The 24964-nt window shown below is 40.5% G+C and overlaps 1 protein-coding gene across 2 annotated transcripts in view; it reads left to right on the top strand.

Annotated features, from left to right (window-relative positions):
* Positions 1-24964, top strand: part of cdh11 (cadherin 11, type 2, OB-cadherin (osteoblast)) — an 83444-nt gene that overhangs the window by 39645 nt on the left and 18835 nt on the right. For both annotated transcript variants that reach the window (XM_070841368.1, XM_070841367.1), the window contains exons 3-7: positions 16099-16508; positions 17129-17268; positions 18020-18314; positions 21675-21794; positions 23223-23390. In XM_070841368.1, the coding sequence (XP_070697469.1) occupies positions 16364-16508; positions 17129-17268; positions 18020-18314; positions 21675-21794; positions 23223-23390 (868 nt within the window). In that variant the 5' untranslated portion in view covers positions 16099-16363. The remainder of the gene's footprint in view (positions 1-16098; positions 16509-17128; positions 17269-18019; positions 18315-21674; positions 21795-23222; positions 23391-24964) is intronic.

The raw sequence follows: 24964 nt of genomic DNA, 5'->3' as shown, positions 1-24964 counted from the left end.
TATCCAATAAATGACAGGGTTCAGTGCTCCACAGCTTCAGGTGTAAATAATGTTACTCTTCCACCATGCCATCAGCTGTTGTGGAAAGTAAGACATAAATGAAGACTTAAGCTCTTCCTCCACCTGCTTTTGCTTGGATTATACTTTGTGGCTGCCTATGAAATGTGTGCTCATTGACATCGATTGATTCCACTGGTAACTTATAATGGTTCCAAGTTTCAAAGGGTTTGGTTATGCTGTGTGCTGATTGGATGTTTAACCTTTTGACCTCCAAACTAGGATCTAAGCACATATCCCATAATAGGAGGCATTCATCCAGATGACCTCTTCTGTCACAGCGACAAGTCAGCGGCAGGCAAGCTGACAAAGAGATTCTGTGTATGTGTGTGTGACTTAGTGTTGTAGAGAAAGAGATAGCAAAGGGACAAAAGTGCTTATCTGAACCAGTCTCAGGTCACCAACCCCCCCCTCCCTTCTCTTTCTGTCTCTCTCTCTCTTTGTGTAGCTCTACCTCTCCATCTCCCATTAGTGACTTCTCCTTTTGGCGTATTGTTGTTGAAAGAAAGCAACAAATTCACTGTCCTGTGTGTGTTTTGCAGCCCCGGGCTATGTCTCTCAGTTATTTCAGTCTCTACTGGTCTCACACACACAGACAGCAGGAGGACATTAGGACAAGCATCCATTCTCTCTCTCTCTCTCTCTCTCTCTCTCTCTCTCTCTCTCTCTCTCTCTCTGTCTCTCTATGATACGGAGAGATGGTTTCTAAATTACGCTCTATTTGAGCTTACAGGCAGTTCAAGCACAGAGCTTTGCCACGGCCAAAGGGTTAAGGCTGGGTAGAATTAATCTTGTCTGGCGGCAAAGCTCCAAACTTTAGCTACACAATCCTCGGCACGCCAACTCAAGGAGGTTCAGTGAGACACGCACTTGTCATCACTATATTTATGGCAAAATGTCAAGAATTGGTTCACATTTCTCTGAGGTGGAAGTAATTTTCACATGAGACACTCTGTTGTTGCCACATTACTCCTTTGGCTTTGTTTGCATGCAGATCATGTATACAGTACAGTTATCTGACTTGCATGCTGATTTTGCATGCATTAACTACAGCAAATGTAATGCTTACAGCAGCATCATTGCAGATTAAGTTTAGCTGAAGTGTAACGATTCTAAAATGAGATGTTGAAGTGAGAATTCCCCTGAAACGATACTGTGCTGCTGCCAAAAGTTTATACCAAACCACATCAAAAGCCAACTCCGTTTTCTGATCTACTAATGATCTGATCAAATCTGTATGAGACACTGTGCCTGAAAAAGTGGGTCAATCAGGTCACGATTACTCCACTCAGAATTTATGCCTTGTTGCTTGTGTATTTGTTTGTAATAATTCCAAGTCTAGAGCACAGTGGCATCTGGCAGTGGATGTGATTTATATGTTCTGGAGGTTAACAATCACGCGTTGATTGCTGATTTTGTGGCCACTTGAGAATGAGAAAACGTGATTTCCACATTCATAGCTGCGATGGAAGATGCATGGATGAAAAATGTGTTCAAATGAAATTCTTTACACATCATCTTTAAAGGAAACCAGTTAAAGTTCAAGCTTGTGTTTAATGTCACACTGGCAGTTAGAAATTATTTCCTTAACCTACAGAAAAAAATGTCTGACATTTGCACAACATGACAAACTTGGGTGCAACGTTGAATGTTAACATAACAAGCAGAAAATGCAAATTCCAGCAGTTTCCTGCCTTAACAGTACTAACACATAAAGTCAATGGAGAGTGCAACCCGGTCCTTATAAGATTTTTTTAAGAGTATAAAGTGGAGTAGGAAAATGTTGTTAAAGCTGGTTATCTATCGGGCTCATATATCTTTAAATATGTGACACTGATGGGTGTCTGGGGGCATAGATAAGGAGCAGGAATTAGAGAGAAGATCCCTTTTCCAGGGATTTACACAAACACGCACAGAGTGAGTTTTAATGCCCTCCACCAGTATTGATTACCCTGCAGTCTGACTGATTGAGGGCTAGATATAGAAAAGCACACATCAATAAAATACTCTGGAAAACCTGGGCAGAGTTTTAAAGACACTGCCCTTTCCCACCCACTCACACTAACACAAACAGCTGCCATGTCATTTAATTATTCCACCGAGCTGCAACAGTGGCAGTTTGGGATGCCAGGAAGTAACCCCACCCAAAAAAAACCCTTCCTGAGCTCTTTGACTGATTCAAGGTTGTTTCTCTTTGAAGCTGGTAGTAAATAAATGTACTCATCAGGAGTTCAAAAACCAGATGATAAAGACTAAATTAAACCGCACGAAAAACCACAACCTCTCCACCTCTGCTTCAAAACTCAACAGATTATTCTGACCACCTCCTTGGCTGTTATTGGTCTGTTCATAATTCAGTTACAGATTTTGCTTGTTTACAATAACATGCCTTCTCCTATCCCCATCCATCATCTGACGCTGTCTTACTGGGATATCGGAGGTTGGAGTTTGCGTGGTTTTGCTTGTGTAGTTGTGAGTATTGTGAGGCTGGAGTGCATTAAAAACTGGCAGTCATTATTACCTGTTGAATGTAAGGTTACTTACGAATGACAATAAAGCAGATTATAAACTGTAGACAGGCTTAGTTGTTGGTGGTGATGGCAGACGGGTTGATGAATCATCAGAAAACAGAAAGAAGCTACATATCAGGCATCTCTGGAAGATCAATCTTTTAATGGAAGCTTCACAGTAAAAAAAAAAAAAAAAAAAAAGAAGAAGAAGCAAAAAACGACTGCCATCTCTTGCTAGCTCAGACCTCCATCTCTTCTCTAGGATCATTCGAGGATAACAGAGGCATGTCCCTGCAAATGCTGTCTGGACACTGACTTTGGCTTTGATGCTTCTTTGAATGTCTTTTGTAATATTTGCACTGTGGTGGTTTAAGCTTATACTACTCTCGCACTCAGCCTTTTGCTGTTTTGAATAAGAGCATCAGCTTAATGCCTCAAAATGAGTGTGAAGTGCATTACATCAGAAGTTTTGGCCACAGACTCTTTCAACTTGAGATCATTTTCAACTGCACCCAATTCTTAAGCAAGAGGTGTTTCTCTCTTATGGTGAAGTTGTCTGCAAGTGAGCAATGATGAAACTGCAGTGTAGATTGACAGTTACAAAATGGCCTAATTGCAGTCTCATTTCATTAAATATCCAGCAATTTGGAATCGTCCCCCTGGCAGAGCCAACACTGGCCTTAAATTAAAACTTACAATTGAATGTCACTGACATTTTTCTGCCTTTTCGTGCCTTAGGCACCTTCAGAGATTGGCAAATTCAAATGGCAGCTGAAAAATTTGAACTTCGATAGCCAGGTATCATGAAATGCCATGCCAGAAAACATTTAGCAAACCTGCCGGTCTGTAGTGTAAGTATCCGAAAATTAGAGAAAGGCACAACACCGGACACGGCGTTCCATCTTTCTGTGGCAGGAGTGATTAGTTGCTGTTTAGGATATTATTCCCAGGTGTCCCAAGATACCTGACACTAGAGTTTCACCTGTAAATTATGGCGAACCCACAAAACCTGATGAAGGGGCATTGGGAATCTCTTTTCTGTTGCAGCCTGATTTTGTGTAAAAAGTTGTCCTGGATGTTTGCTTATAAAACAGCTACACAGGTGATGATGTAATGATCAGAGCTTTGGGAACACTGAGTGATGAAATCAGGTGACACTGTTTAATTTGAAAGCTTAAGGGATCTACTATGAGGAGAAAATGGCATTTCAGAATGGAGAGAAATTACTTTTGGGGGGCTCAAAGGATGGAAGATATGGAGTTATCCTCCAATATGAGATTACAGGTTTGGCTTGATCAACCAAGCCTCCTGCCACAAAGCCACCTGAACTGGATTTCCACATGAACAAGAAAAATAATGCTTTGTGATCCAAATGAGATGCTTTATTACTGGATGGATGGATGGATGGATGGATGGATGGATGGATGCTTTTCTTTTTCTCACAGATTTTTAAAGATCCTAAGGGAGTTTATTTTTTCTTATCCCTGCATGTAGAACTTTCATGGATTTCATTTTAATTCTGCTCTGCTCTCCACTGGCCTTTATCTGTGGTGTTGTGCTCTGAATTTGTATTCGCTGCTCTGTTTCATCTTGTTTAGCTCTTCTTTGCTCTGTTCTGCATTTCATTGCTCAGTTCCGCCCTATTCCATTCGTCTGTCTATACATTTCACTCTGTCCTATATGCACAAATCGTATGTAAATATCCCATAAGCATCATCACACAAATCAGAGCCCTGCTGAGTAAGAAGGGAAAAAAGAGAAAAAGGAAGACACAGAATGAGCAGATAAATGTGTTTGCAGTGAGATTACCATGCATCATAAACCCATAAACCCTGCAAGGAATCAGGGGGATGGAGGGGCGAGACAAGGAGGGAGAGAGGAAAAGATGGTGATTCAGGGACATGGAATTCTACAAGAGGACAACATGGAGGGAAAATAGAAGAGATGCAAATATGGATGATGGTTAACAGCAGAACAAGAGCTGAAAAACAAAGGGAGAGAATATGAGGGAGAAAAAAGCGAAGATCAGGAGGGAGCAGAGTGGATGTCAGAAGGCAGAGATACTGAAATACAGAGAGATAGAGAAAAAACAAATGTAAGCCTCTGAGGATTAACTCTCTCATTTCTCTATGGGGAAGAATGGAAAAAAAAGAGGATTTCCACCTCCTATCCTCTCAGCCTCCCTTTGATATCTCTCTCTCTCTTTCTGTCCCATGTTTTAATATCTTTAGTCTCTATTCATCATGTTGGAACTGGCTCGCTGAGCTTGCTAAAGCATGAACACACATGGCTAAACTGGCTGGACACAAATCCCCCCTCTGTTGCTCACTTTCTTCCTCCCTTTCCCCCACTGCTTCAGTTAATCAATTTCAGTTGATCGCTTCATTTCCCTGTCAACATCATCTATTATTTCCTTACTCGTAATCTCACTCTTTCGCTGTGGCCTTAAGGGCAGCACAAAGTATTTTTACCTGCCTCTTTCCTCTCCATCTGCGGCGGCTTGGCAGCTGTGTAAATGTTGCATGGGGCCAATAACACACAACAGCGCTCGTCATTGTGGTGGTCGGTTTAACGAGCTTTGCTAATAAGATGAACAAGCTTCCTGCTGATTAGTTAATAACACATTAATTGGTCCTGCGCAGTGTCGTGATTCACAGTTTTTCACAGTTAACACGTGAAAAACGCTGAACTGAAGGTTGATTTAATGATTGATGTAATGACATTCTGATCAGGTGGAGGTTTAATGGCAGAAATGTTGTGGCACATCAAAATATTGAATAGATTATTAGGTTTTTCTAGACGAGCCCCATCTTGCACACATTCGTCTTCATCTTTTAATTGAGTGCATTAATTCTTTAAGTTCAAGTCAGAGGGTGCTCGCTGTGAGGGTCGTCAACTCAGAGGAATTCAATTACAATCCAGCTACAGTTGTGGCAAAATATGCTTTACATGATTTCTTTTTGCTCTCTTACAGACTCTTGTTGCTGACTTTGCTATACAAATACACTTGTTAATATTGAAAGTAATTATTGAAGAGTTATTGTGGCACACAGGCTGAGGGGCTTTTCTCATATTTCCTCTGCTGTTTCAGCTTCTAACATCAGCTTTGAGTGGTCTTTTTAGGACTTAGGCATACAGAGGTGAGACAAAAAAAAAAATCAGGAGAGTAATTGTCTAAGTTTGACTTAAGTTCCTCAATTCTTTTTTTCCATCTTTGAAAATCACCAGGAAAAAAAATGCATGGTTTCTCTCTTGTGCATCTAATATACATCTATGATATACATACATATCACACAGCAAGGTGTGCTTTCTGCGCATTTCATTGGCTTATGTAGGTTTTTACCATTTTGCAGTGTTGGATCCTCTTGTCAAGTAAATTCCCTACATGTGTGGTGATCACGGTGCAAAGATGGATGACACACTGCTCCTGAAATGGGATAGAAAATAAACAGTTTCACAGCTGTAGTGTGAAACAGGTTTTAAAGAGAATGTCAAGCCACTGCGGCAGTGTCTCAAGTTACTCTGCCTCCCTCCTGTTACTCGCCCCTCTACTCCAGTTCTTCACACCAGATGCTACTATATGCTTTCCCATTCCTCTTCTTATCCTCTTCTTCCTGATTTTCTAAATCTTCCTCATTTATATTTCTTCATTGCTACTCTGCAGGCAACTATGACAAAGTTATCATTTATATTCCTACATATGGTTTCATTCATTCACAGGCACTTTGCAGGCAAAATTGGTTCCAGGGCTTGAATATTAAGTCATCTGACAATATTTATAGTCACTCTTGTTGTTTATTTGTCAACAATCTGTACCAGCACCAGACACAAAGACTTTAAAACCTGCCACCATGTAACCTGTAAAGCCCTTTGTGCATTTCTCAAGAGGGACATAAGATTTGGCCACAGTGTGCTCATAGTGACCTAACAGACTTTATTTGAGAAGTGAAAATCCGTCTTTACGTATGCCTTATACCCCCCTTTTTGTCTTGTGGTTATGTGGCCTCTCTTTCTCTCTCTCTCCTACCTTTCTTCATTTCTTTGTGGTCGTCTGTCCCTGCTCCCCGAGCCTTTAAGAATCCCAAGTATTTTATTTTTCCTTTAGCCTCAAATCAATTCCAGACGCCACCATTTCCTGCCCCCTAACCCACCCCCCCACATCCCCCACCTCTCTCTTTCTCTCCCTCCCTTAGGGGCTATAGACCAAAACCTCGCACACGCACACACACACACACACACACACACACGCACACACGCACATAGAGAAATGGAGTGAGAAAGACAGAGTGAGCAAGAGTCACAGAGAGTTTCAGGTTTTGCTTGCTTTTCCATAGCATAAATTCCTCAAACTTTCCTCCCTCTCCCATTTCTATTTCAGGAATTGTGTGCGTGTTTGTGTGTGTGTGTCTGTTCTTATGATTAAGCAGCATCTTTTCCCAATGACTATTCCCTTTACTCTCCTTGTTTGTCTTGGCACGTCTCCTGTCATCCTCATCTGTCTTTTTATCTCTCTCTCACTCCCTCAGATTAAAAGGTGCAGCGACACCCTCATGAATCTCTTGTGATGAGGACTGTGTGTGTGTGACTGTGAACTCTGAACTTCTGCAGATGTCCTTAGTGAGTGTTCTTTTTGTTGTTGTTGTTGTTAACCATGTGTGGATGTACAGAAGACTGGAGGACTGGATGAGCAGCACAATAAAATGTCTGAAGGTTATGAGCCATTTTGTCAAAGAGAGAGATGAAAAATAAAGTGGAAAACACAAGAACTACAGAGGGAAAAAAGTGCAGTGTTCTGCAGCACCATGTGATTATCCATATTTATACCTCATTCCTCTCCCACAGTAATTACAGTGTAATTCTAATGCTGTAATACAAAGCTATGATTGTACTGATGGATCCTACTGGACTGTGACAGAAAAAGAAAAACGGGGTGAGAATTATATATGGAGAAAGCACAAGAGAGAAGGCAGGAGACAGAAAAACAGGCAGTAGAGACCAGAGACGGAGACAGAGAAGAATGGAGCACGATGGAGAGGGATAATTAAAGTGCTGGTCAATTAATTAATTCTAACATGGTTGTCAGTAGAAGGTCTTTACAAAACATTGCCACTTTTTTTTTTTTTTTTACATTTTCACACTTTTAATTCTACTGTTGGGCAATTTGGAAATTACTTGTCACAATTAACTGCGAGCATCCCTAATGTTGAGTTTGTCTTTCCAATTGTCAGAAGTGAAAGGCCTAATAGTCACAAAGTTAAAGCCAATCAAGAGGGCATTCCCATGCAAGCCAGTGGCCAATAAACAGCGGTCAGCAGGCTAATTGGAGCTGCATTGTTTTGCCTCAAGCTTAACTGTATCTCATCAGCACGCCCGTTGTTCCACTGTCTATTTCGGTTGCTCATTTGGAAGAACACAGAGAGCTGATTGGTTCGGTCATTAACTTGTTTCCAGCCCAGAGGATTTCCATACGAATTTGAAGACCAAATCAGGAACAGCGTTTGCGACGCACCATGCTGAAACATGTCTGTCTGTCTGAGGTTTTTATACATGGTGGATGTTAGCAAAGGCTTACATTTTTTGTGAATGCTACAGTGGAGCAGACCAAGCTGCAGTACAAGCTTTAAACATTGATTTCAATGTTTAAATTCTGGAAAAACAGGTTTGACTGGGTAAATTATGAATGAGTAATGGTACTTAAGATAGACATGCAAAAACGTAAAACAATACTGGTCCCAGGCTCTATTAAAAAGGCACAAAACATGCTTGCAAAATGATTTTAAAAAGCCATTTCTGTCTCATTAGCAGAAAGAATTGTTCTGATTGCACATAATTTACCACAAATTGCATATTATTTCCATACAAATTAGTGTGATTCTCAGTAATTGAGGATGCTAATCAAAATGAGCAAAACAAAAATACACATGTAAACTGAGTTTATTTTTATGAAATGAAGAACTTTAACGGTGTGAATTAGACTTCCCAAACACAACAATGGCAGAGTTAATTAGGTGCTAGTTAGCTGAAGGCAACAAATGGAGGTTTGTTGTGCTGGTAGCACATTGTTTATTTAGCATTCCTCAAATTAGCATAACATGCCACTTTTTTGTTGTGCCAATAGCGACGTTGGATACGATGCTCATTACTAACTTTTCTCCCTAAATCGCAGTAATGGTGTTACTGTAATTAGTACTCTGGTAAAAGTAATTGTGCTACAAATTACTTTTCAATTTCACACAATCACCTGTATTGAAATAGAAAGCACACTGACGGATAGTAAAAAAAACATGACGTGATTTATACAGGAGATCGTCCATTACAAGTAAGTACAGGTGTATCTGTGTATCACCGTCTGTCCCCAGAACAAAACAGAACAAAAAGCACAGCGAGGATGAAACAACTGCTGACAACTTTGCCAACACTTTGTGTTTACTCCTTCCAAACTCAGAGAGTGCATATTCATTGACATTTGACCCTTCCACACAAGGACATCAGTTAATGCTGTTGTGTCTCCATCAAATATCTATCAAAGCTCCATGACACAAAGTACATTACCTCTAAAGAGATGGATAACAAGTGACATGATTGGTTGTGAACAATGCTAGTTCCCACCACATCTACTGGGGGTGATGCCCAGTAGATGTGGCTCTAGAAATGATAGAGAGAGAGCAAAGTAAACGGTATAATTATAAACTTCAATAATAATTACATTTACTAATAACTATTATTTTGATGTCCATGTTCTGGACATTAATGAGCAACAGAACATTTGGTACTTCATTATTTTTAATGTAAAAAGATAATAGCAATGTTAAACTGAGGTTGATTAGAGACAATAGTAGCTGAATGAAGGAAATCTGTGTGTGTGTGTGTGTGTGTGTGTGTGTGTGTGTGTGTGTGTACACAGTAGACGTGGGGTCTTGTGGGTGGTAATTAGCATTTGAATTTCACTAATAGCTTAACAGCCACCTCTACACAAGTACACACAGACATAGACATACAAGTATGCGTGGGTGCATGCACTCACACACACACACACACACACACAAAGAATTCTAACTTAGCAGTAAGTGTGGGTGTGTGCTTGTGTGTGTCGAGTCGAGTTGCTTGCCTCTCATTAATACTTATTTCTGCAAATGCTGAGAAAGCTTTGCAGCTCTTTCTTTGTAATCGCTTCACCACACACACACACTCACACACACACAGAGGCCTATTAGTTCCTCTAATTGAAAGGCAATTAAGCCTCAGGTTTCGTGGTGTGAGCTAAACGCTGGGTGTCTGTTTTCAGCACCGCTCTGTTTTTAAGCTTTTAACAGACCACAAAGAGCCAGCCACCGAAACGAGACACCCAAAGTGAACTTTAATACACCGACTCTGTCCGTCTGTTTTCTGTGTCCCTCTCTGTCTTCTCAGTCTCTCACTCCTTAGTCTCAGTAGTTTTAATTCTCACGAATCTAACACATTTGTTCCAACCCTGGCAGATGGAAACGATGATCATTTACGGTAAAAAATCTCTGCAACCTTTCAAAAGTTTATGAAAACGTCACTTGACAGTTGCTGGACAGACACATCACAACGCTTTGTTTGTTTCTGGCAGTTGTCTCTCTCTCTCTCTCTCACTCCTTCCATTTGCTCTCTGGTTGGTTCATTATACCCATCCCTCATCTCGTTAAATCTCTCCTTGCAGAACATGTTGCCTGAAAGAACCAGACATTAAAAAAAAAGACAAAAAGAAAACAAAAAAAAAGACCTTACAGACCACAGCTTTGCATCTACAGCAGAGTAGCTCTGGGATTTGTTCTGGAGAGTAAGAGTGGATTTTTACAGTAACAGAAAGTCTCATTTTAAACCCCTGATGACCCTCTTTCTCATCCTGGCAAAAAGAAAAGATATCACATCTGGTTTAAATAGTGTTTAGGATTATAGGAGGTTGTGAATGAATGGTTACATGTTTGGTCGTGGCAATAGACAATCATTGCGTGTTTGTGGTGTCCTTGAGTGCATCTCCTTTGGCAAGAGCTTAAACCCATACTGGTCAATTTACTGTAAACAGCAGTAGACTTTTACATCACAACAGAAATGGCCTTATAACATCTTCATGCAACGATGACAAAGGAGAGTAATGTCACAGTGTTTGTCTTACCCATCGGAGAAAGCTGCAATTCTGATATCTGTAAAAACTGAACTTAAAGAGTTTATCAGCTTTGCAGCAGCCCACGGCTCTCTGCTTTCCCACCATCTTGGTTCATGTAAGAACGGACACACCACCGTGCCAAATGACACCAATGTGGCAGGAACAAACGATGATGCAGTGGCTGTGAGAACACAGAAGGGACAAATGTCGCCTTCAGGCCACGCTGTGGGAACAAACAACACATTCTACATCCATTTCATGTTCATGTTCAAACGCTTATTCAAACATAATCCTTAAGTTTCATGGCTTAAGGTCAGTTGATGTTCACTGTGGTCAATTCAGAACAGAAACAGCAACTTGCCAAGTTGGAGTTATGGTTTTAATTGAATGAATAACAATGTGTTAAAACTCTGATCAAAAATGATCATTGTCAAAAAACCACTTTCCCAGTGGTTATAAGAGTCAACATCTATTATCTTAACAAAGATAGTTGTGAAAATCCACCTTTCAGCCATGCCAGCTGTGTGGATAAAAATCTCTGTAGATGAATGTTTGAAAGGCCTTGTCCAATGTGAAAAGGAAACTGGCTGCACAAGGACAATTCGCAACTAATATACCGATAACTCTCCTCCTTTAATTCTCATATGTATGAATTATTCCTTTTGTAACCATTGTGCAGACAAGGTACAGTAAGACCACCGTTTCCCACATATCCCTGACTCAAGTAATACATGGAGCAAGGGGAAAAATATGAAAGGACACACACAGTCAGCCGCATACACAATCGCACATAGTGTGCCATGGCAGACGTGGATATATCACATTTGTACATGAATGAATCACCTTTATTACTACTGATCCTTAGAGAGAGAAGGAGAGAGAGAGATGGGGGAACAGATGGGGGAGAAAACAGGGTCAAGCCTGTTTTTATTCTTTGTATAGTTTCCAGGCATTTTCCAATGTATTTTAATGCTGCTGTTGGAGGTTTGGCTCAACAAGGAGAGGGAGGGAAAAAAATGAAGGCACAGTCCAGACAGGGACAGAGGCAGTGCTAAAAGAAAGAAAGGCATAGACAAAGTGGGAGTGTTATAAACGGAGGGAGCAAAACAGCCCTCATTGTTGTTCAATCGTTGAGTCTCCCATACGTCTAAGATGGTGATAGAAGACAGAGAGAGAGAGAGAATGAGTAAAAGGTCACCATTTCATCCAGAAATTTTCTGTTTTTGCAGATGCTGACTGAATTAAGCAGTGAGCTTTTACAAAACGCTTCCACGACATCTGTACACTTTTCGTTACTGAAGAAAACATGTGGAAAGTATCAGATTTCAGCTTTAAGAGCCGTAAATTAAAACCTCCTTTGATCATACACATCTGAATATGCAGCCCTAAATTGAATGTAGAGAACAGACTGGACTGACATTAGCTAAAACTGAGAACATGGGAAAGGTTCTGTGAATGAAAACTATGGAGGTTTGAGAAATTGTCTCCATTCACTCACAGTTGGTGAAATATTCCTACTATGTGTGCTTTGTCTCAGTTCTTGAGATAATCACTGTGATTACAGCCGGGCAGCTATTACTGCTACTCTGACGGAGGAGACACACGAAAACGAAAAAAATAAAACTAAATAAAGAAATGCATTTACCTTCTCAAACTACCTGTCACTGGTGACAAATGATTCCCTGTTAACCACCATCATAACAAGGAGAGGCTCGCTGTACGTCATCCCTTACTCATTACACAGTGCTGTTAAATACCGTTGCTATGGACGCACATTTAATAGCAGAAGCAAAAAAATCTAATCATATTTACAATCAATGAAATCATTTTTAAGTCAGTATTTTGTGTTAAATTTTTGATTTCTTTAGCATGAATCCATGTAATAAGTGAGATAGCGTACAGCGAGGCAGTCATTATTGCAAAATGAACCCCGACAGGGTGATGCTGGTCCTAATCGCCGTTTTCTATGTTCTAATTTTGGTGGAAAGTCAAGGACCGCAAAACAAATGAAGGAGATTACAAGACTGAATCCAATCCTAAACTATCAGTCTGTATTATTAATGACAAAAGTCTACCAGAGTTTGTCCTGCTTGTCACCTCACTCAGTAGATGAAGAGAAGTAGTAACAAATCACTTGTGTTTTTGGTAGCATCACACCAATTACACACCACATACATTTCTGTTTAATTAATCACAGTCACAGACACAGATGAACACTCACATGCAAACCATCACGTATATACACACATTTAAAGGCTCATCCAGACACACTCAAATGGACAGTCATCGCTATTCACAGACAAATGTACAAATGCGGTGTGATTAGTCAGTTAGTGAGAAAATGTAAGCCAACGGGGCATGTCACACCGCAGTTTTTTTTATTTATTTTTTTAACCCTAGTGCTTTGACCTCTGCGACACACACACACACCGCCCTCCTCTAATGTTAGCCAATGAATCACAGCAGTCAAGTCCAACCCTTGACTCACAGATTCACAGCATCGCTACGAGCCCGAAGGAATGGAGCACACGCACACACACACGCACACACACACACACACACACACACACACACACACACACACACAGTTCCCTATTCTAATGTGACTCTTGAGTCATGTATTCAGACAGAGGAAGTGGTCTGGCCAAAAGGCATGCTAGCCCTGGAGAGTCATTATCACTTCTGTTTCTGTGTTGGATTCTCTCTCTGTCTGTCTGTCTGTCTGTCTCTCCTTCTGTGTGTGTATGCGTCTCACCCATTAGGGAGGTCGGAAAAACAACAAGAGAATAAATACGATGCTTTTAACTAACAAAGCACACCAAATCTACCTCATTTGAATATATAAATAGAAGATCAATGCACAGGAATTGTCAGTCATGCCATCTTGATTGAGAGGAAATCAGTTTCTAGCAATTGCTTTATTTGAATTTGAATTACCATTTTCACAGTCGCACTAAGTATTTCTGAGCTGTCCTTCTGACACTGCTATCAATCTGTTTTATTATTGTTGTTTTTTATGCGTTTGTCTTGACAGTTTTTGAGACAGATAACAGATGACTGTTAGCAGGGTTTCAGGATATTGGTGAAGGCAATTTATTTTGGACTTGCTTTATTTTTACTGGTTAAATAAAGCAGACACTTAATTTGACATTTAAATGACAGTTTGAGAGCCTGTTAATATATTCTGCCGAGCAATTGTCAGCTCTTTGCACAACAAGTGCTCACCAGGGGTCTTCATTTTTTGTGATGTTGTTTTTGAGAGTTCTTTGAAGTTTTAGCTCATTCTTTGTTCAAATTTGCAAATTATTTCACCTTCGAGGGGCAATTTCCTTGAATAGCCTGGATACTCCTGAGTTTTTGCTTTTGCGTTAGCCAATTTTAAGTTCCTCATCTCAAATTTGAAAGTTTTTAAATATAATAGTGTCTCCTTTTTGGTTTCCAGTTACATTTACGCCTCTACAGTTTTGAATAAAACGATAAAGTAAGATTATCCACACATAGTTACATTGTCTTTTCTTTTACATCATCTTTGGCCTTCATCGTTCCAATCTGTAACTGACTTCTCTGAAATCATATTTTTTCCCCTCTCATATGTCACGTCCAGCAGCCACCCTGCTGTAGCCGTGGCAAAGATGAAACAGCTGTGATGCTAATACAGAGGAATGACGGACAGACACAAACACACCTACATATACAGATACACAAACAGAAATGCACATAAACCAAAAGACTCAAGGATAATTAGCGGGGTGATGAGCCAGTATGGGATAAACTGTCAACACTTCCTGGTTGGCTAGTCATGTAGTCAAAGGAGCCAATGAGCCCTGAGGGAACGTTGTGCACTACGATATTGACTGTTGTGACAAAGAAACAACAACAAAGTACAGGTTAAGAAATCCTGAAGAGTCACAGAGTGTTTACACAGCCAGAAAAAAAAAATTATAATTTTGCTGCTCATGTAATTTGTGCCTGCATTCATTCTCATTGTTTTATTTTTATTTATTTGTTTATATTTTGTGCATGTTAAATAATTTTGTAACAGCTTTGTTGCAATTATTTTGAAAACGAATCTTAAGTGACAGCCATTCTAGGTCTATGTGTAATATAACATGGAGGTTCCGCAGGTGTCCCTCATCCCTTGTCAACCATGTCAGGGGCCATACGGGGACGTTCTTTGGAGATGCAGCTGTGTGCAAAAGATACATCAATACACTATAACCACTGGGCTAAGAAAAGAGATATCTGACATATATGTGCGGGTCAATCAATTCCTTAAATGAAGTGTGATCAGGCGAAAAACAACATCATTTGTTGTTTATTACACATTTAAGGAGAAGACTGTGATTTGATGGTTGGACACATATGTAACATTAGTGTTAGTCATCTAAACATGTGACCTTCATCATAGTAAAACGATAAGGGTAAGAGATCAAGAATCATTGGGGGTTGGCATTGAAAGGGACTGACAAACAACCTGCGACATGTTGATACTAAAAGCCAACAGCAAGAACCAAGAGTGCCTATTCTGTTCATTTGAAACAGTCAAATGAGCTGTTTAGAAATGCAGCATCACCTTTCAACAATGACCTTTGGTTGTCCATTCAGAGGACCTTGGCATCATTTGATTCATTCAATCATTGCAAGTCAGGACCGCTGGTTGATGGACACGTTGAATTTTCTAGAGATCAGATTTCGTCTCACTTGCGGATTCATTCACTGCAGAGGCAAAGATGCCTGAATCATTACCTGTACAGTGATCAGGGTGCACTTGAACATTCAATCCGACACCCACAAAAAGCAGTCTGAGAGGGAGTTATGATACAATATCTGCCAACCACATTTTCTGAAACATGGAGGAGGAGAAACAGAGGAGGGTCTTTTTTCATTGTTTTTTGGGTCTGTAGACACACCAGGGTCACATCCTTATGTCGAAAAGGCATTAAAAAGTGCGTAATACAGGGCTTTTAATAACTTTCATACTGCCCCATGTTTTTCCCCATTTACTTTAATTGCATTTGAAAGGGCTATAAAAAGCATAATGTAGTGACCTGATGTTGTACATGAGCTGTACCTCCAACACTGAATCAATCTGTGTTTAGCTGAATTAAAGCTAAAGAGTTTACAGACAGCATTGTCTGAGTAATTAGTGCAATGTTACTGTATTCAACACAGCAACTATTTAAGAAGTCAGATCTCTGTTGATTAACAATATCCTAACAGACATGAATAAATGAAAACTGGCCTGTTTAAGTTGTTTTTGTATTCAGTGTTAATTTCATCACTTCTGACACACACGCTGAACAGAATGGAAATTTTCCCATCTGCATTGTTTTTTTAAGCATTGTTTTCAATGTCATGACTGTCATGGACCAAACGGCTTTCTCCTGTTCTCTCTTTTAGGTGTTGTGATTAGAGGAGAGAGGGTGTGAACGAATTTTGAGAGAGAAAAGAAGAGGCAAAACGAGGAGAAGAAAGGCAGCAGCGTGAAAGTCGGTGATGAATATCCACACCAAAAGGCCCCATCTCAGCTAATGAACCAGGAAGTCCATTAAGAACAATTCGTCAGTAAAACCAGGATAACACCTCAGTGGGAGCGGAGCTCCACTGAGAGGAACCAGAAAGCAGGGGGCAGAGTGAAGTGCACGGTTGCACAGATTGGGAGAAGATGGCGATGCTGAAGCGGCAGGGCCTTGGGGTGATGAGAGTCTTCCTGGTGTTGGTGGGACTGTCTGCACTCTGCAGCGTTGCTTTAGGAACCCGGAAAGGAAAACCCTCTTTGGATCAAAGAGGCCACAGACACAGACATCCAGGTATGATAAAAGCAACGAGGTTTTCTTATCACTTGGCTTTAACAGTTGTCACTACTAGGGTTTTGTCTCCATCAGGCTGGATTGTATTCACAACTTTTAACTGTAACTTTGATGCATTCTGGGCTTTTATGCATTTACAATTTAATTCTCTTCCGTTTTACATAGCAAAGACTTACTTTGTAGTAGGCCACAAGCATAGCCTGCTACTGTTGGCCACTAAGTAGCTGAACTGCAACAAACAGAGGTCAAGTACCTTGCTAAGAGCCACCTAAAAAACTACTGGTTGTAGCGTGTCATCCACACCAGCCACCCACATTTTCTCAAATGGGATTTGAACTGGTGACCCATGATACAACAGTGGGCCTCTCTGTTTATGAGGTTACTGCTTCCCACCCACTTTTGATTTCAGTCTATTGAAAGCATTCTCAGAAAATGAACTGCAGTTGTGGTGATAATTCATTCACTCAACACAAAGTGACCTAAATGGGTCTTTTCATTTTGCTTCTAACCATTTGAAACTTTGAATAAAAGCCCACAATAAATATGCTGTGGATTTATCGTGGTTAACAGAAAAATGTAGTATCAGCTTAAACAAATGTATGTTTGCCTTTTCGTGCTAGGTCACTTGTCGCTGCACAGACACAGACAGAGGGCGGGGAAGGAGGGGCAGGTACTCCACAGGTCCAAACGAGGATGGGTCTGGAATCAGTTCTTTGTAATTGAGGAGTACACCGGACCTGACCCCGTGCTGGTGGGAAGGGTGAGTATGATAAAGCATCCTCACATCAGCTTCTCATAAATCGAGTAGAATTAGTACCTAAACAATCTAAAACTTGACTTGTTATTTAATTAATAGCCAAACTGCCCTCCAGTGACAGTTATCATGGGGCCTGCAGGGTGACAGCAACTCACTAACTCCAATAGGATTTAAAAGAGCTTTTCACATTTATCAGACAGAGAGAGAGCGAGGAAAAAAGGGAGGGAGGTCATGTTCACATTCAAGGGTGAAGATGATTGGTGGTGCTCCTCCACAACAACAACATCACTCAAACCGAGCAGCGGCTTTCATAACAAACAACAAATGATGTTTACAATGCGTCATATTTCATGGTCTAGAGGTTGTAAAGGAAGAACAAGAGTGTAATTGAATGTTGAACATTCTTCAATTTTTTTTTATGACAATGTTTTAAATCTCGTACTTATTAGTGTTTGCCTGTCTCCCACAGTGCATCTACTGTCTATCTCAGTCTTTTGGCTCCTTTAATTTGTAAACTTGAGAAATAGAAGCTCACATCATCTGCCAAGCAGCCAAGCTAGAGTACGTTTTCTAGTTTTGCCTGAACAGAGTACCTGTCTCTGTAATCACCAGTCTGTCTCCTTTTCTTTTTAAATTTCCACACCACTGAAATCCAGATGTTGACAGCAGCGGGTCCTTCCTTTGCATATGTTTGTTCTCCTTCTCGTTTGTCTCACTCTCTTCTCGTCTCTCTCCCTCCTCCCCCTCAATTCAGCTCCACTCAGACGTAGACTCGGGCAATGGCAACATCAAGTATATCCTGTCCGGTGAAGGTGCGGGAACAATCTTTGTTATTGATGACAAGACGGGCAACATCCACGCCACAAAAACCCTGGACCGAGAGGAGCAGGCTCAGTACACTTTAACAGCCCAGGCCGTGGATAGAGACACTAATAAGCCTCTGGAGCCTCCATCAGAGTTCATTGTAAAAGTTCAGGACATCAACGATAATCCTCCTGAGTTTCTACATGGGCCGTACTATGCCAGGGTGCCTGAGATGTCCAATGTTGGTGAGTAGTGGAAGAAAGCACAATGGAACAAGAATTCGTATTACATTAGTAACAAGTAATATGACAACGTGATTAGCATGATATTATGTTTGTACTCTAAATGGAGCAGCTAGTGTCTTGAGTAAAGTTACTGATCTTTGTTTTTAGCGTCTGTCATGTGTAGAAAGTGTCTAAATCTAGTCCGGAGGATTTCATCAAATAAAACCTGAAAATTAAACAAGCAGACAAACCAGCTGGAAAGAGCTCAGTACAAAATTTGGTAATATTTTCTTTTACTATCTGGCCAGACCAGACCAGAAGTGTTATGTTTACCTCAAAGGCTAAAAGTTAAGATTGGCTGGGTGCAGCAGAGGATGGTAACTTTTACTTTCTCCCCATCTCTGTTAAGTGACACCTGTGAGCCTAGTTCCTTGTTCGTTCTAAAGTTCAACATCTTTTTTTTTTATTTTGATGTGAAAATTTAGAAGAAGAAAGGTTAAGTTTAATGGTTGTTCAGTTGTCCTGATTGTGGTGCCGCGACACTCTCATTCCTGTGTTTATGTATTACTTGGGAGCAGCGGAGCGACATCTCATGGTACAATTTTGTATTGCCGATCCGGATAGGTCTTAATATTTAATATCAAGCCAGTTTGAAAATATTTACATCAGACTAAGCCTACTGTGCCCGTAAAATGAGGATTCAGTCGTAGCTAAAAACAGACTTTTAGAAAACGCTTCTGTTTTAGTTTGTTGGAACAAAAGCTTATCCCTGTGTTAAGTGGACGTATAAGTGTGAATCTGACCAGCAGATTTGTTTTCTTACCAGATATTAAATGTGATTTTTTTATTCAGATGAGATAATCAAAGTCCATTTTTTTATTACAGAAAACATTTTTTAATGAAGTCACTGATGCAGTTAATCGCCAGTGTTGTTGCTGCTAAACAGCGTATTTTCATACGTTATTAATTATCAGTGCAATCTGAAGACAGGAAGTTTGACAGATTAGTGGATAACAGGCAGTACCATTGGCTGACACACTGAGCTCCTAAAAAGCGTTTTTCATTTTTTTCTTTCCTTTCTTATATGTTGGCATGGGCAAGAGCTCCTACCATCTCCTTGGAGTCTCCTTACTTACAGCTTCTGATCTTGATAGATTTTCTTTCCGAATATTATGTGGTCTTGGAGAGTCTTCAAACCCTCGAGGCTGACCTGAAATGAACCACACTGGCAATGGTGCTGCCTGACACTCTGAAAGCCAGAGAAATCCCTTTTCTGAATGGACTGGACTTCCAAAGGAAAGAACTTCTGAAAGGACTGCTGAATGAGTTCTGTTCAGGCTTTTCTCCGTCACCCGCTTCTTAAGCTGAAACCTGAATACGGAAGTCTGGCAGGGAGGGGCCACCGGTCGCCATCATCCTTAACCACAGAAATGGAACACAGAGAAAAGCTGCAATTTGACTAACTAGGTCCATGCTGCCTAATGGATGTCAGAATTACAAAAGACAAAGAAGGTGGTCTCTTCAAAATTAATATTCTTGGTAATTTACCATGTAAGGTAGCTTCCGCATTGAGACCAGGTTTCAGTGAAACTTGATTACAGTTATTTACCCAATGGATTTTGTATGGAGTTGGATTGGAGTCCTCACAAACGGTAGCTGCAACCGGAAACTCAAACATCCAAACAAGAGAAGATTGAGAAACAGTTGAAACAATAAAAACATATTGTGTTATTGATGTGAAGCACCCAAAGGGCCCATCCAATATCATCCAGTTGCAAAGACTCAGTAGCTGCAGGTTTAAGGGCAATTCACACAGACAGCATCTTTAGAAGCGTTTCTGACGTATGTTACTCGCACGGCTCACAGAACAGATGCACCTCCATTTTATTAAATGAGTCAATCCACACTGAAGTGAGCCCTTGAGACCCCCGGTATTTTTCCACACTTCAAACCAATTTTTGTGGCGTGTAGTGCACAGACAGCTTATTAACCGTGTCTGCATTGATTGATCAAGGATCCCAGTCTGCCTGTGAGCTGGATGTTTTACCAACTTTACAGATTCTGCACACTCTCCATATGTGGACAGGGAAATAAAATCACTGAATCATTAGGCAACATACAAACACTCCTGATATCTTCCCATGGAGCTGGCACGAAAACTATTTTGGTGCATTGACTTTCAACTCAGTCAGCCCTGTGAAGGCAGGTTAGCCAGCCGTTCACTGTCCACTCAGCTCCCAGGAGCTGCTGCTGACAGATGCAGGACGCCATTTACGGAAGAAGGAGTCAGAGTGGATTGAACGACAGAACGTTAATACGACACTCAAATCTCACCCAAGTCTCACTCAATTCTCGCTCACGTATTGCTTCCTATGTGGATTTCCAGTTAGACCATTAGTTCCAGTACAACTTGTGCCACCTAAAGGCAAGGAATGTGACAGCTCCAGTTTAAAACTACAAATGTAGACATGCCGATGTTCATCATCTCAAATGAGGCTGACTACATTCTATCTTTGACGGTCTTACAATTGAGTGTTTGAAAAAAATGGTCATGTTTTAGTCAAAAGAAAAGATTAATTTACGAAATCTTTGAAAGGCTACATGGTGGTGGTGGTATTTTACAGTCAAGCTTAAATGTATTCTGATTTGATAATCAATATTATGCTATCATAATAATAATAATAATAATTATAATAATAATGCATTTTATTCATTATTTCATTCATCAACATTAAGCACTTTCCTCTGTACATCTGCAGGTCTAAACTGCTGTTCATATTATTTTCTTCCAAACGAGTGGTGCAGTTAAAGAACTGGTCTAGCAGAGAACTACATTTGTGAATTTTTGAGTGAGTTAGGTTTAAGAGTTGTGCCACATCTGAGAAAGGGAATTCCAAAAACTATTATTAACAAAGTTGATAAAAATGTATTTCTGCATATTTAATCTACTTGCCCAATTTGCTCAGTTTAACTGTTTCAACTTCAGTTAACAGAGATTTACTGGAGGTAAATTGCTGAAAACACCATATATTTAAACTGCGTTGATGTTGAGCTTGACAGTCGTGCATTTTTCAGATTGTCCAGGAGGTTTTTGAAAGGGTTACATAAATCCACCGGTTTGTTTTTTTGTAAAACATGGAAATCGCCTACATTTGAGAGTGGATGTTTCCAGCCAATAATGATGAAATGTAGAGAAATAATAGTTGCAGTGTTGTTGAGACGGGAAGAGTGTTCTTCATTCCCTTTCCCATCCAGCTGGTGCAGGCAGGTGAATCGGCCAAACTCTGTGACAAGCTTGTTTGTCAAACCATTCCTGAAGCGAATCACTGAGGTAGAGTCATCTCCTGACTTGTCTGTCATGTTTGTGTGCCTGTTCTGTAGGTACATCAGTGATGCAGGTGACAGCTACAGATGCCGATGACCCCACCTATGGCAACAGTGCCAGGCTGGTGTACAGCATACTCCAAGGACAGCCGTATTTCTCTGTGGAGCCTCAGACAGGTGAGGGTGAAAACAGAACCATGCCCCATGTCTACAGACAAGTACACCCCAACCAAATACATGTCTGCTGTAGTATCACGCAAAGGCAGAGATAACACACAGAAAGGCTTATGAGTCTAATGTATGAAAGCTGTAAAAGATACAATAAGCTAATATTACTCCTCAACGTTTTAAAGCAATTATTATTAAATATATCAAAGTATTTAGAAGAAATAATCAATAATAGGATTTAGACATTATTGTATATCCTAATATTGTGGACAACAAACCTTAAGTGTTGTATCTTACAGGCACCTTGTGGAAACTGCCTATCACTAAGACCTGAAAACCGGTTTCTTTCCTATTTTTTTTTTCTGTTCGCTACTTCAAAAAAAGCTAAGAGTTCGCTGCTGCGGGGATCATGTAACAGCACACCCTTTCCACTGAAAGTGGTGAGGAAAAGAAGGCACTGCTGTTAAAAGAGGCCCCAAGAGGACATTCAGCCTGGTCTCCTAATATTTGGGCTTGCATTAAAAGAAGAAATTGGATGTAAGGAGAGAGGTTAGGGCAAACACGGAGCTGTGTTGGGTTAGAGGGTGAAGAAGAACAGAAAGAGCGAGGCTGGGTAAGAGAAGGTGGGAGGAATTGGTTTAGAGAGATGGAGTCCATGGAAAGAGAGTGGTTAGGGCAGAGAGAGGGAGAGAGATTTGGGCAGAGTAAATCTGGCTAATCAAACCAGTGTTGGGTATTTGACTGGCTCAAATCCATAGCTCACATTTCTAATTGGTTTGGAGATTATCAGCTTTTCGTGCTGTCACACACACGCACACACAAACAAACACACACACACACACACGCACATACACTTGATATAATATGACAGTAGAAGACCTCAACTCCCAGACACCGCAGCCTGACATGTGGAGAAAGAAAGATAGAGATGGAAAGAGAGCAGCCGGTGATGAATTAAACAGATAGAGAAGATTACTAGAGCTTGAAGCTGGAGAAAAATTTGACTTCACACATATTTAAACATAGTTCTTATTCATGTGAATGATGAGTGATGATGTGTTTTCTTGCAAAATTAAATATCTTCAAATCAAGATCACATTATAAGTTGTTTTCTCAACTGGATTTTGAAGCATTACAATTATCATAAATACCATTTTGGAATTATGTCAAGTAGATAGATTACGACGCAAAAGCACAGGTACATAGTGTTTAGCATTTGCACACACCACTACAAACAAACAAAAGGTACACAGACATATAGGCAGACAGACACACACAGGTGTAACTGCTGTGTATGTCCTGCATCCGTGTGGCTTTTTGAAAGATCAAACTTGTAATGTTTCAGGATCCATAAAATTCCATCCATGAGCTTCTAATGACACACACACACTGTTTCAGAAATCAGCATTCATTTGATGTTAAAATCTGTCTTTTCAGGTATAATTCGTACTGCCTTGCCAAACATGGACCGTGAGGCACGCCAGGAATATGATGTCGTCATCCAAGCAAAGGACATGGGTGGTCACATGGGCGGGCTGTCAGGCACCACCGAGGTTAAAATCACCCTCACAGATGTCAACGACAATCCGCCAAAGTTCCCACAGAGTGAGTAGAGACACTTTCTGACGTTTCCCAAAGAGGAGTGAAAATCTAAAATATTTAACCCAACGGCACATGAGCCACATTAGTCTGTGTGTGCCTTCATCCTGCAGCTTCCTATCCTTTTATGTGGCGAACATCTGTGCATGTGGGTTGCGTGTACTGGACTGTGTGTGTGTGTGTGTGTGTGTGTGTGTGTGTGTGTGTGTGTGCGCATATAACCCTGGAAAACACGTGCCAAGCAAGCAAAATAGTAGGGAATAGATAGTTTACAAAATCAATTATTAAGAGTTCTTTACTGGCCCCCTGCAATGTCCTCAGGCATACGTGTGTGTCGGTTTGTGTGTGTGTGTGTGTGTGTTTAAACCTCTAGTTGGGAATTTTTGAATCACTGAATTGCTGACTAATAAAAATAGTGAAATGTTTAGCCTGCATTTGTCAAGAACTCTAGGTTTAATATTAAAAGAGAAAAAGAGACAGAGAGACATCAAATTTGAATACTTGGAATACTGGAAATAATATTTGAAAAATAATTTCTATAAGTCTGCCGTTAAGTCTTTAGACAGTAAACATGCTTGGACAGCTAATGTTCGAACAAAGATGTATTCTTTCTGGCTCTTAGAAATGATAACAATCTAAACCTCAGCTTAGACCTCAGTCTCCAGTCTACCTTTGTGTCCAACACCCCCTCTCTTCTATCTGTGCTAGTTCTCTCTCTCACCCTGTCTTTGAGTTTCTTTCTCGCTGTGTTTTTTTTTTTTTTTTTCTTCACTTTATTCTTCCACATTCTCCTCTCCCTCCCCTCCTGCAGTTCTGAGCAGAGCGACTCCTGGCAGAGATTCAGCAGAGTAGCTGCTGCAGGAATGGATGGAGAGAAGAAGAGACGAGGGCTCAGGATTTAGCCTGCGGAGAAGCTGAATAGGCGAGAGAAGAGAGAGACATGAGCAGAAGCAGTGAGGGAGGGAATGTAAAAGACAGAGAGACGCAGAAAGAGAGAAAGACACTGTCAAATCCATCACTCCAGCTCCTGTGTATTCCAACAGGCAGACTGTGTTTCAGTGTCTTGCGATGCCAAAACCTGATTCTGTAGGCCGTGACAAACTGCCAACATTCTGAACGATTTTTATTGACAACTGTGCTCAAATGGAAAAAAAAGCCTTTTTTTCCTTCTCCAGCAGATTGTATAGACTGTATATTTAGAAGTTTCCATACTGAGGTATCCACAATTTGCAAAACTGAACAGAGTACATTTAGCGGCCAGTTTATTAGGTACACATGTAAAATCAAATGCAATCCATTTCAACAGCTCAGCTATGAATACGTTTACAAAGAACATACAGTTCAGTTTTGACTGATATGATCAGAGAGGTATTATTTTGACCATATGTTTAGTCTCTCAATATAATGCAGTCCAGTTCAACACCACCTCATAATTAAATTAATACCTCTGCGAGTGTCAATAAAGTCGAACATCATTATCTCCGTAAAGGTAGAATTTATGTCTGGCCTCCTCTATTGTATTTCATTTCGCAGTTGTACTGTACTGTAATTAAGTGGCCACTGAGTGCATGATAAATCCA

Source organism: Pempheris klunzingeri, chromosome 12 (genome assembly GCF_042242105.1).
Source record: "Pempheris klunzingeri isolate RE-2024b chromosome 12, fPemKlu1.hap1, whole genome shotgun sequence".
NCBI lineage: Eukaryota > Metazoa > Chordata > Actinopteri > Acropomatiformes > Pempheridae > Pempheris > Pempheris klunzingeri.
Note: the sequence above shows the minus strand (reverse complement) of the source record. Positions and strands in the feature narration are given on the sequence as shown.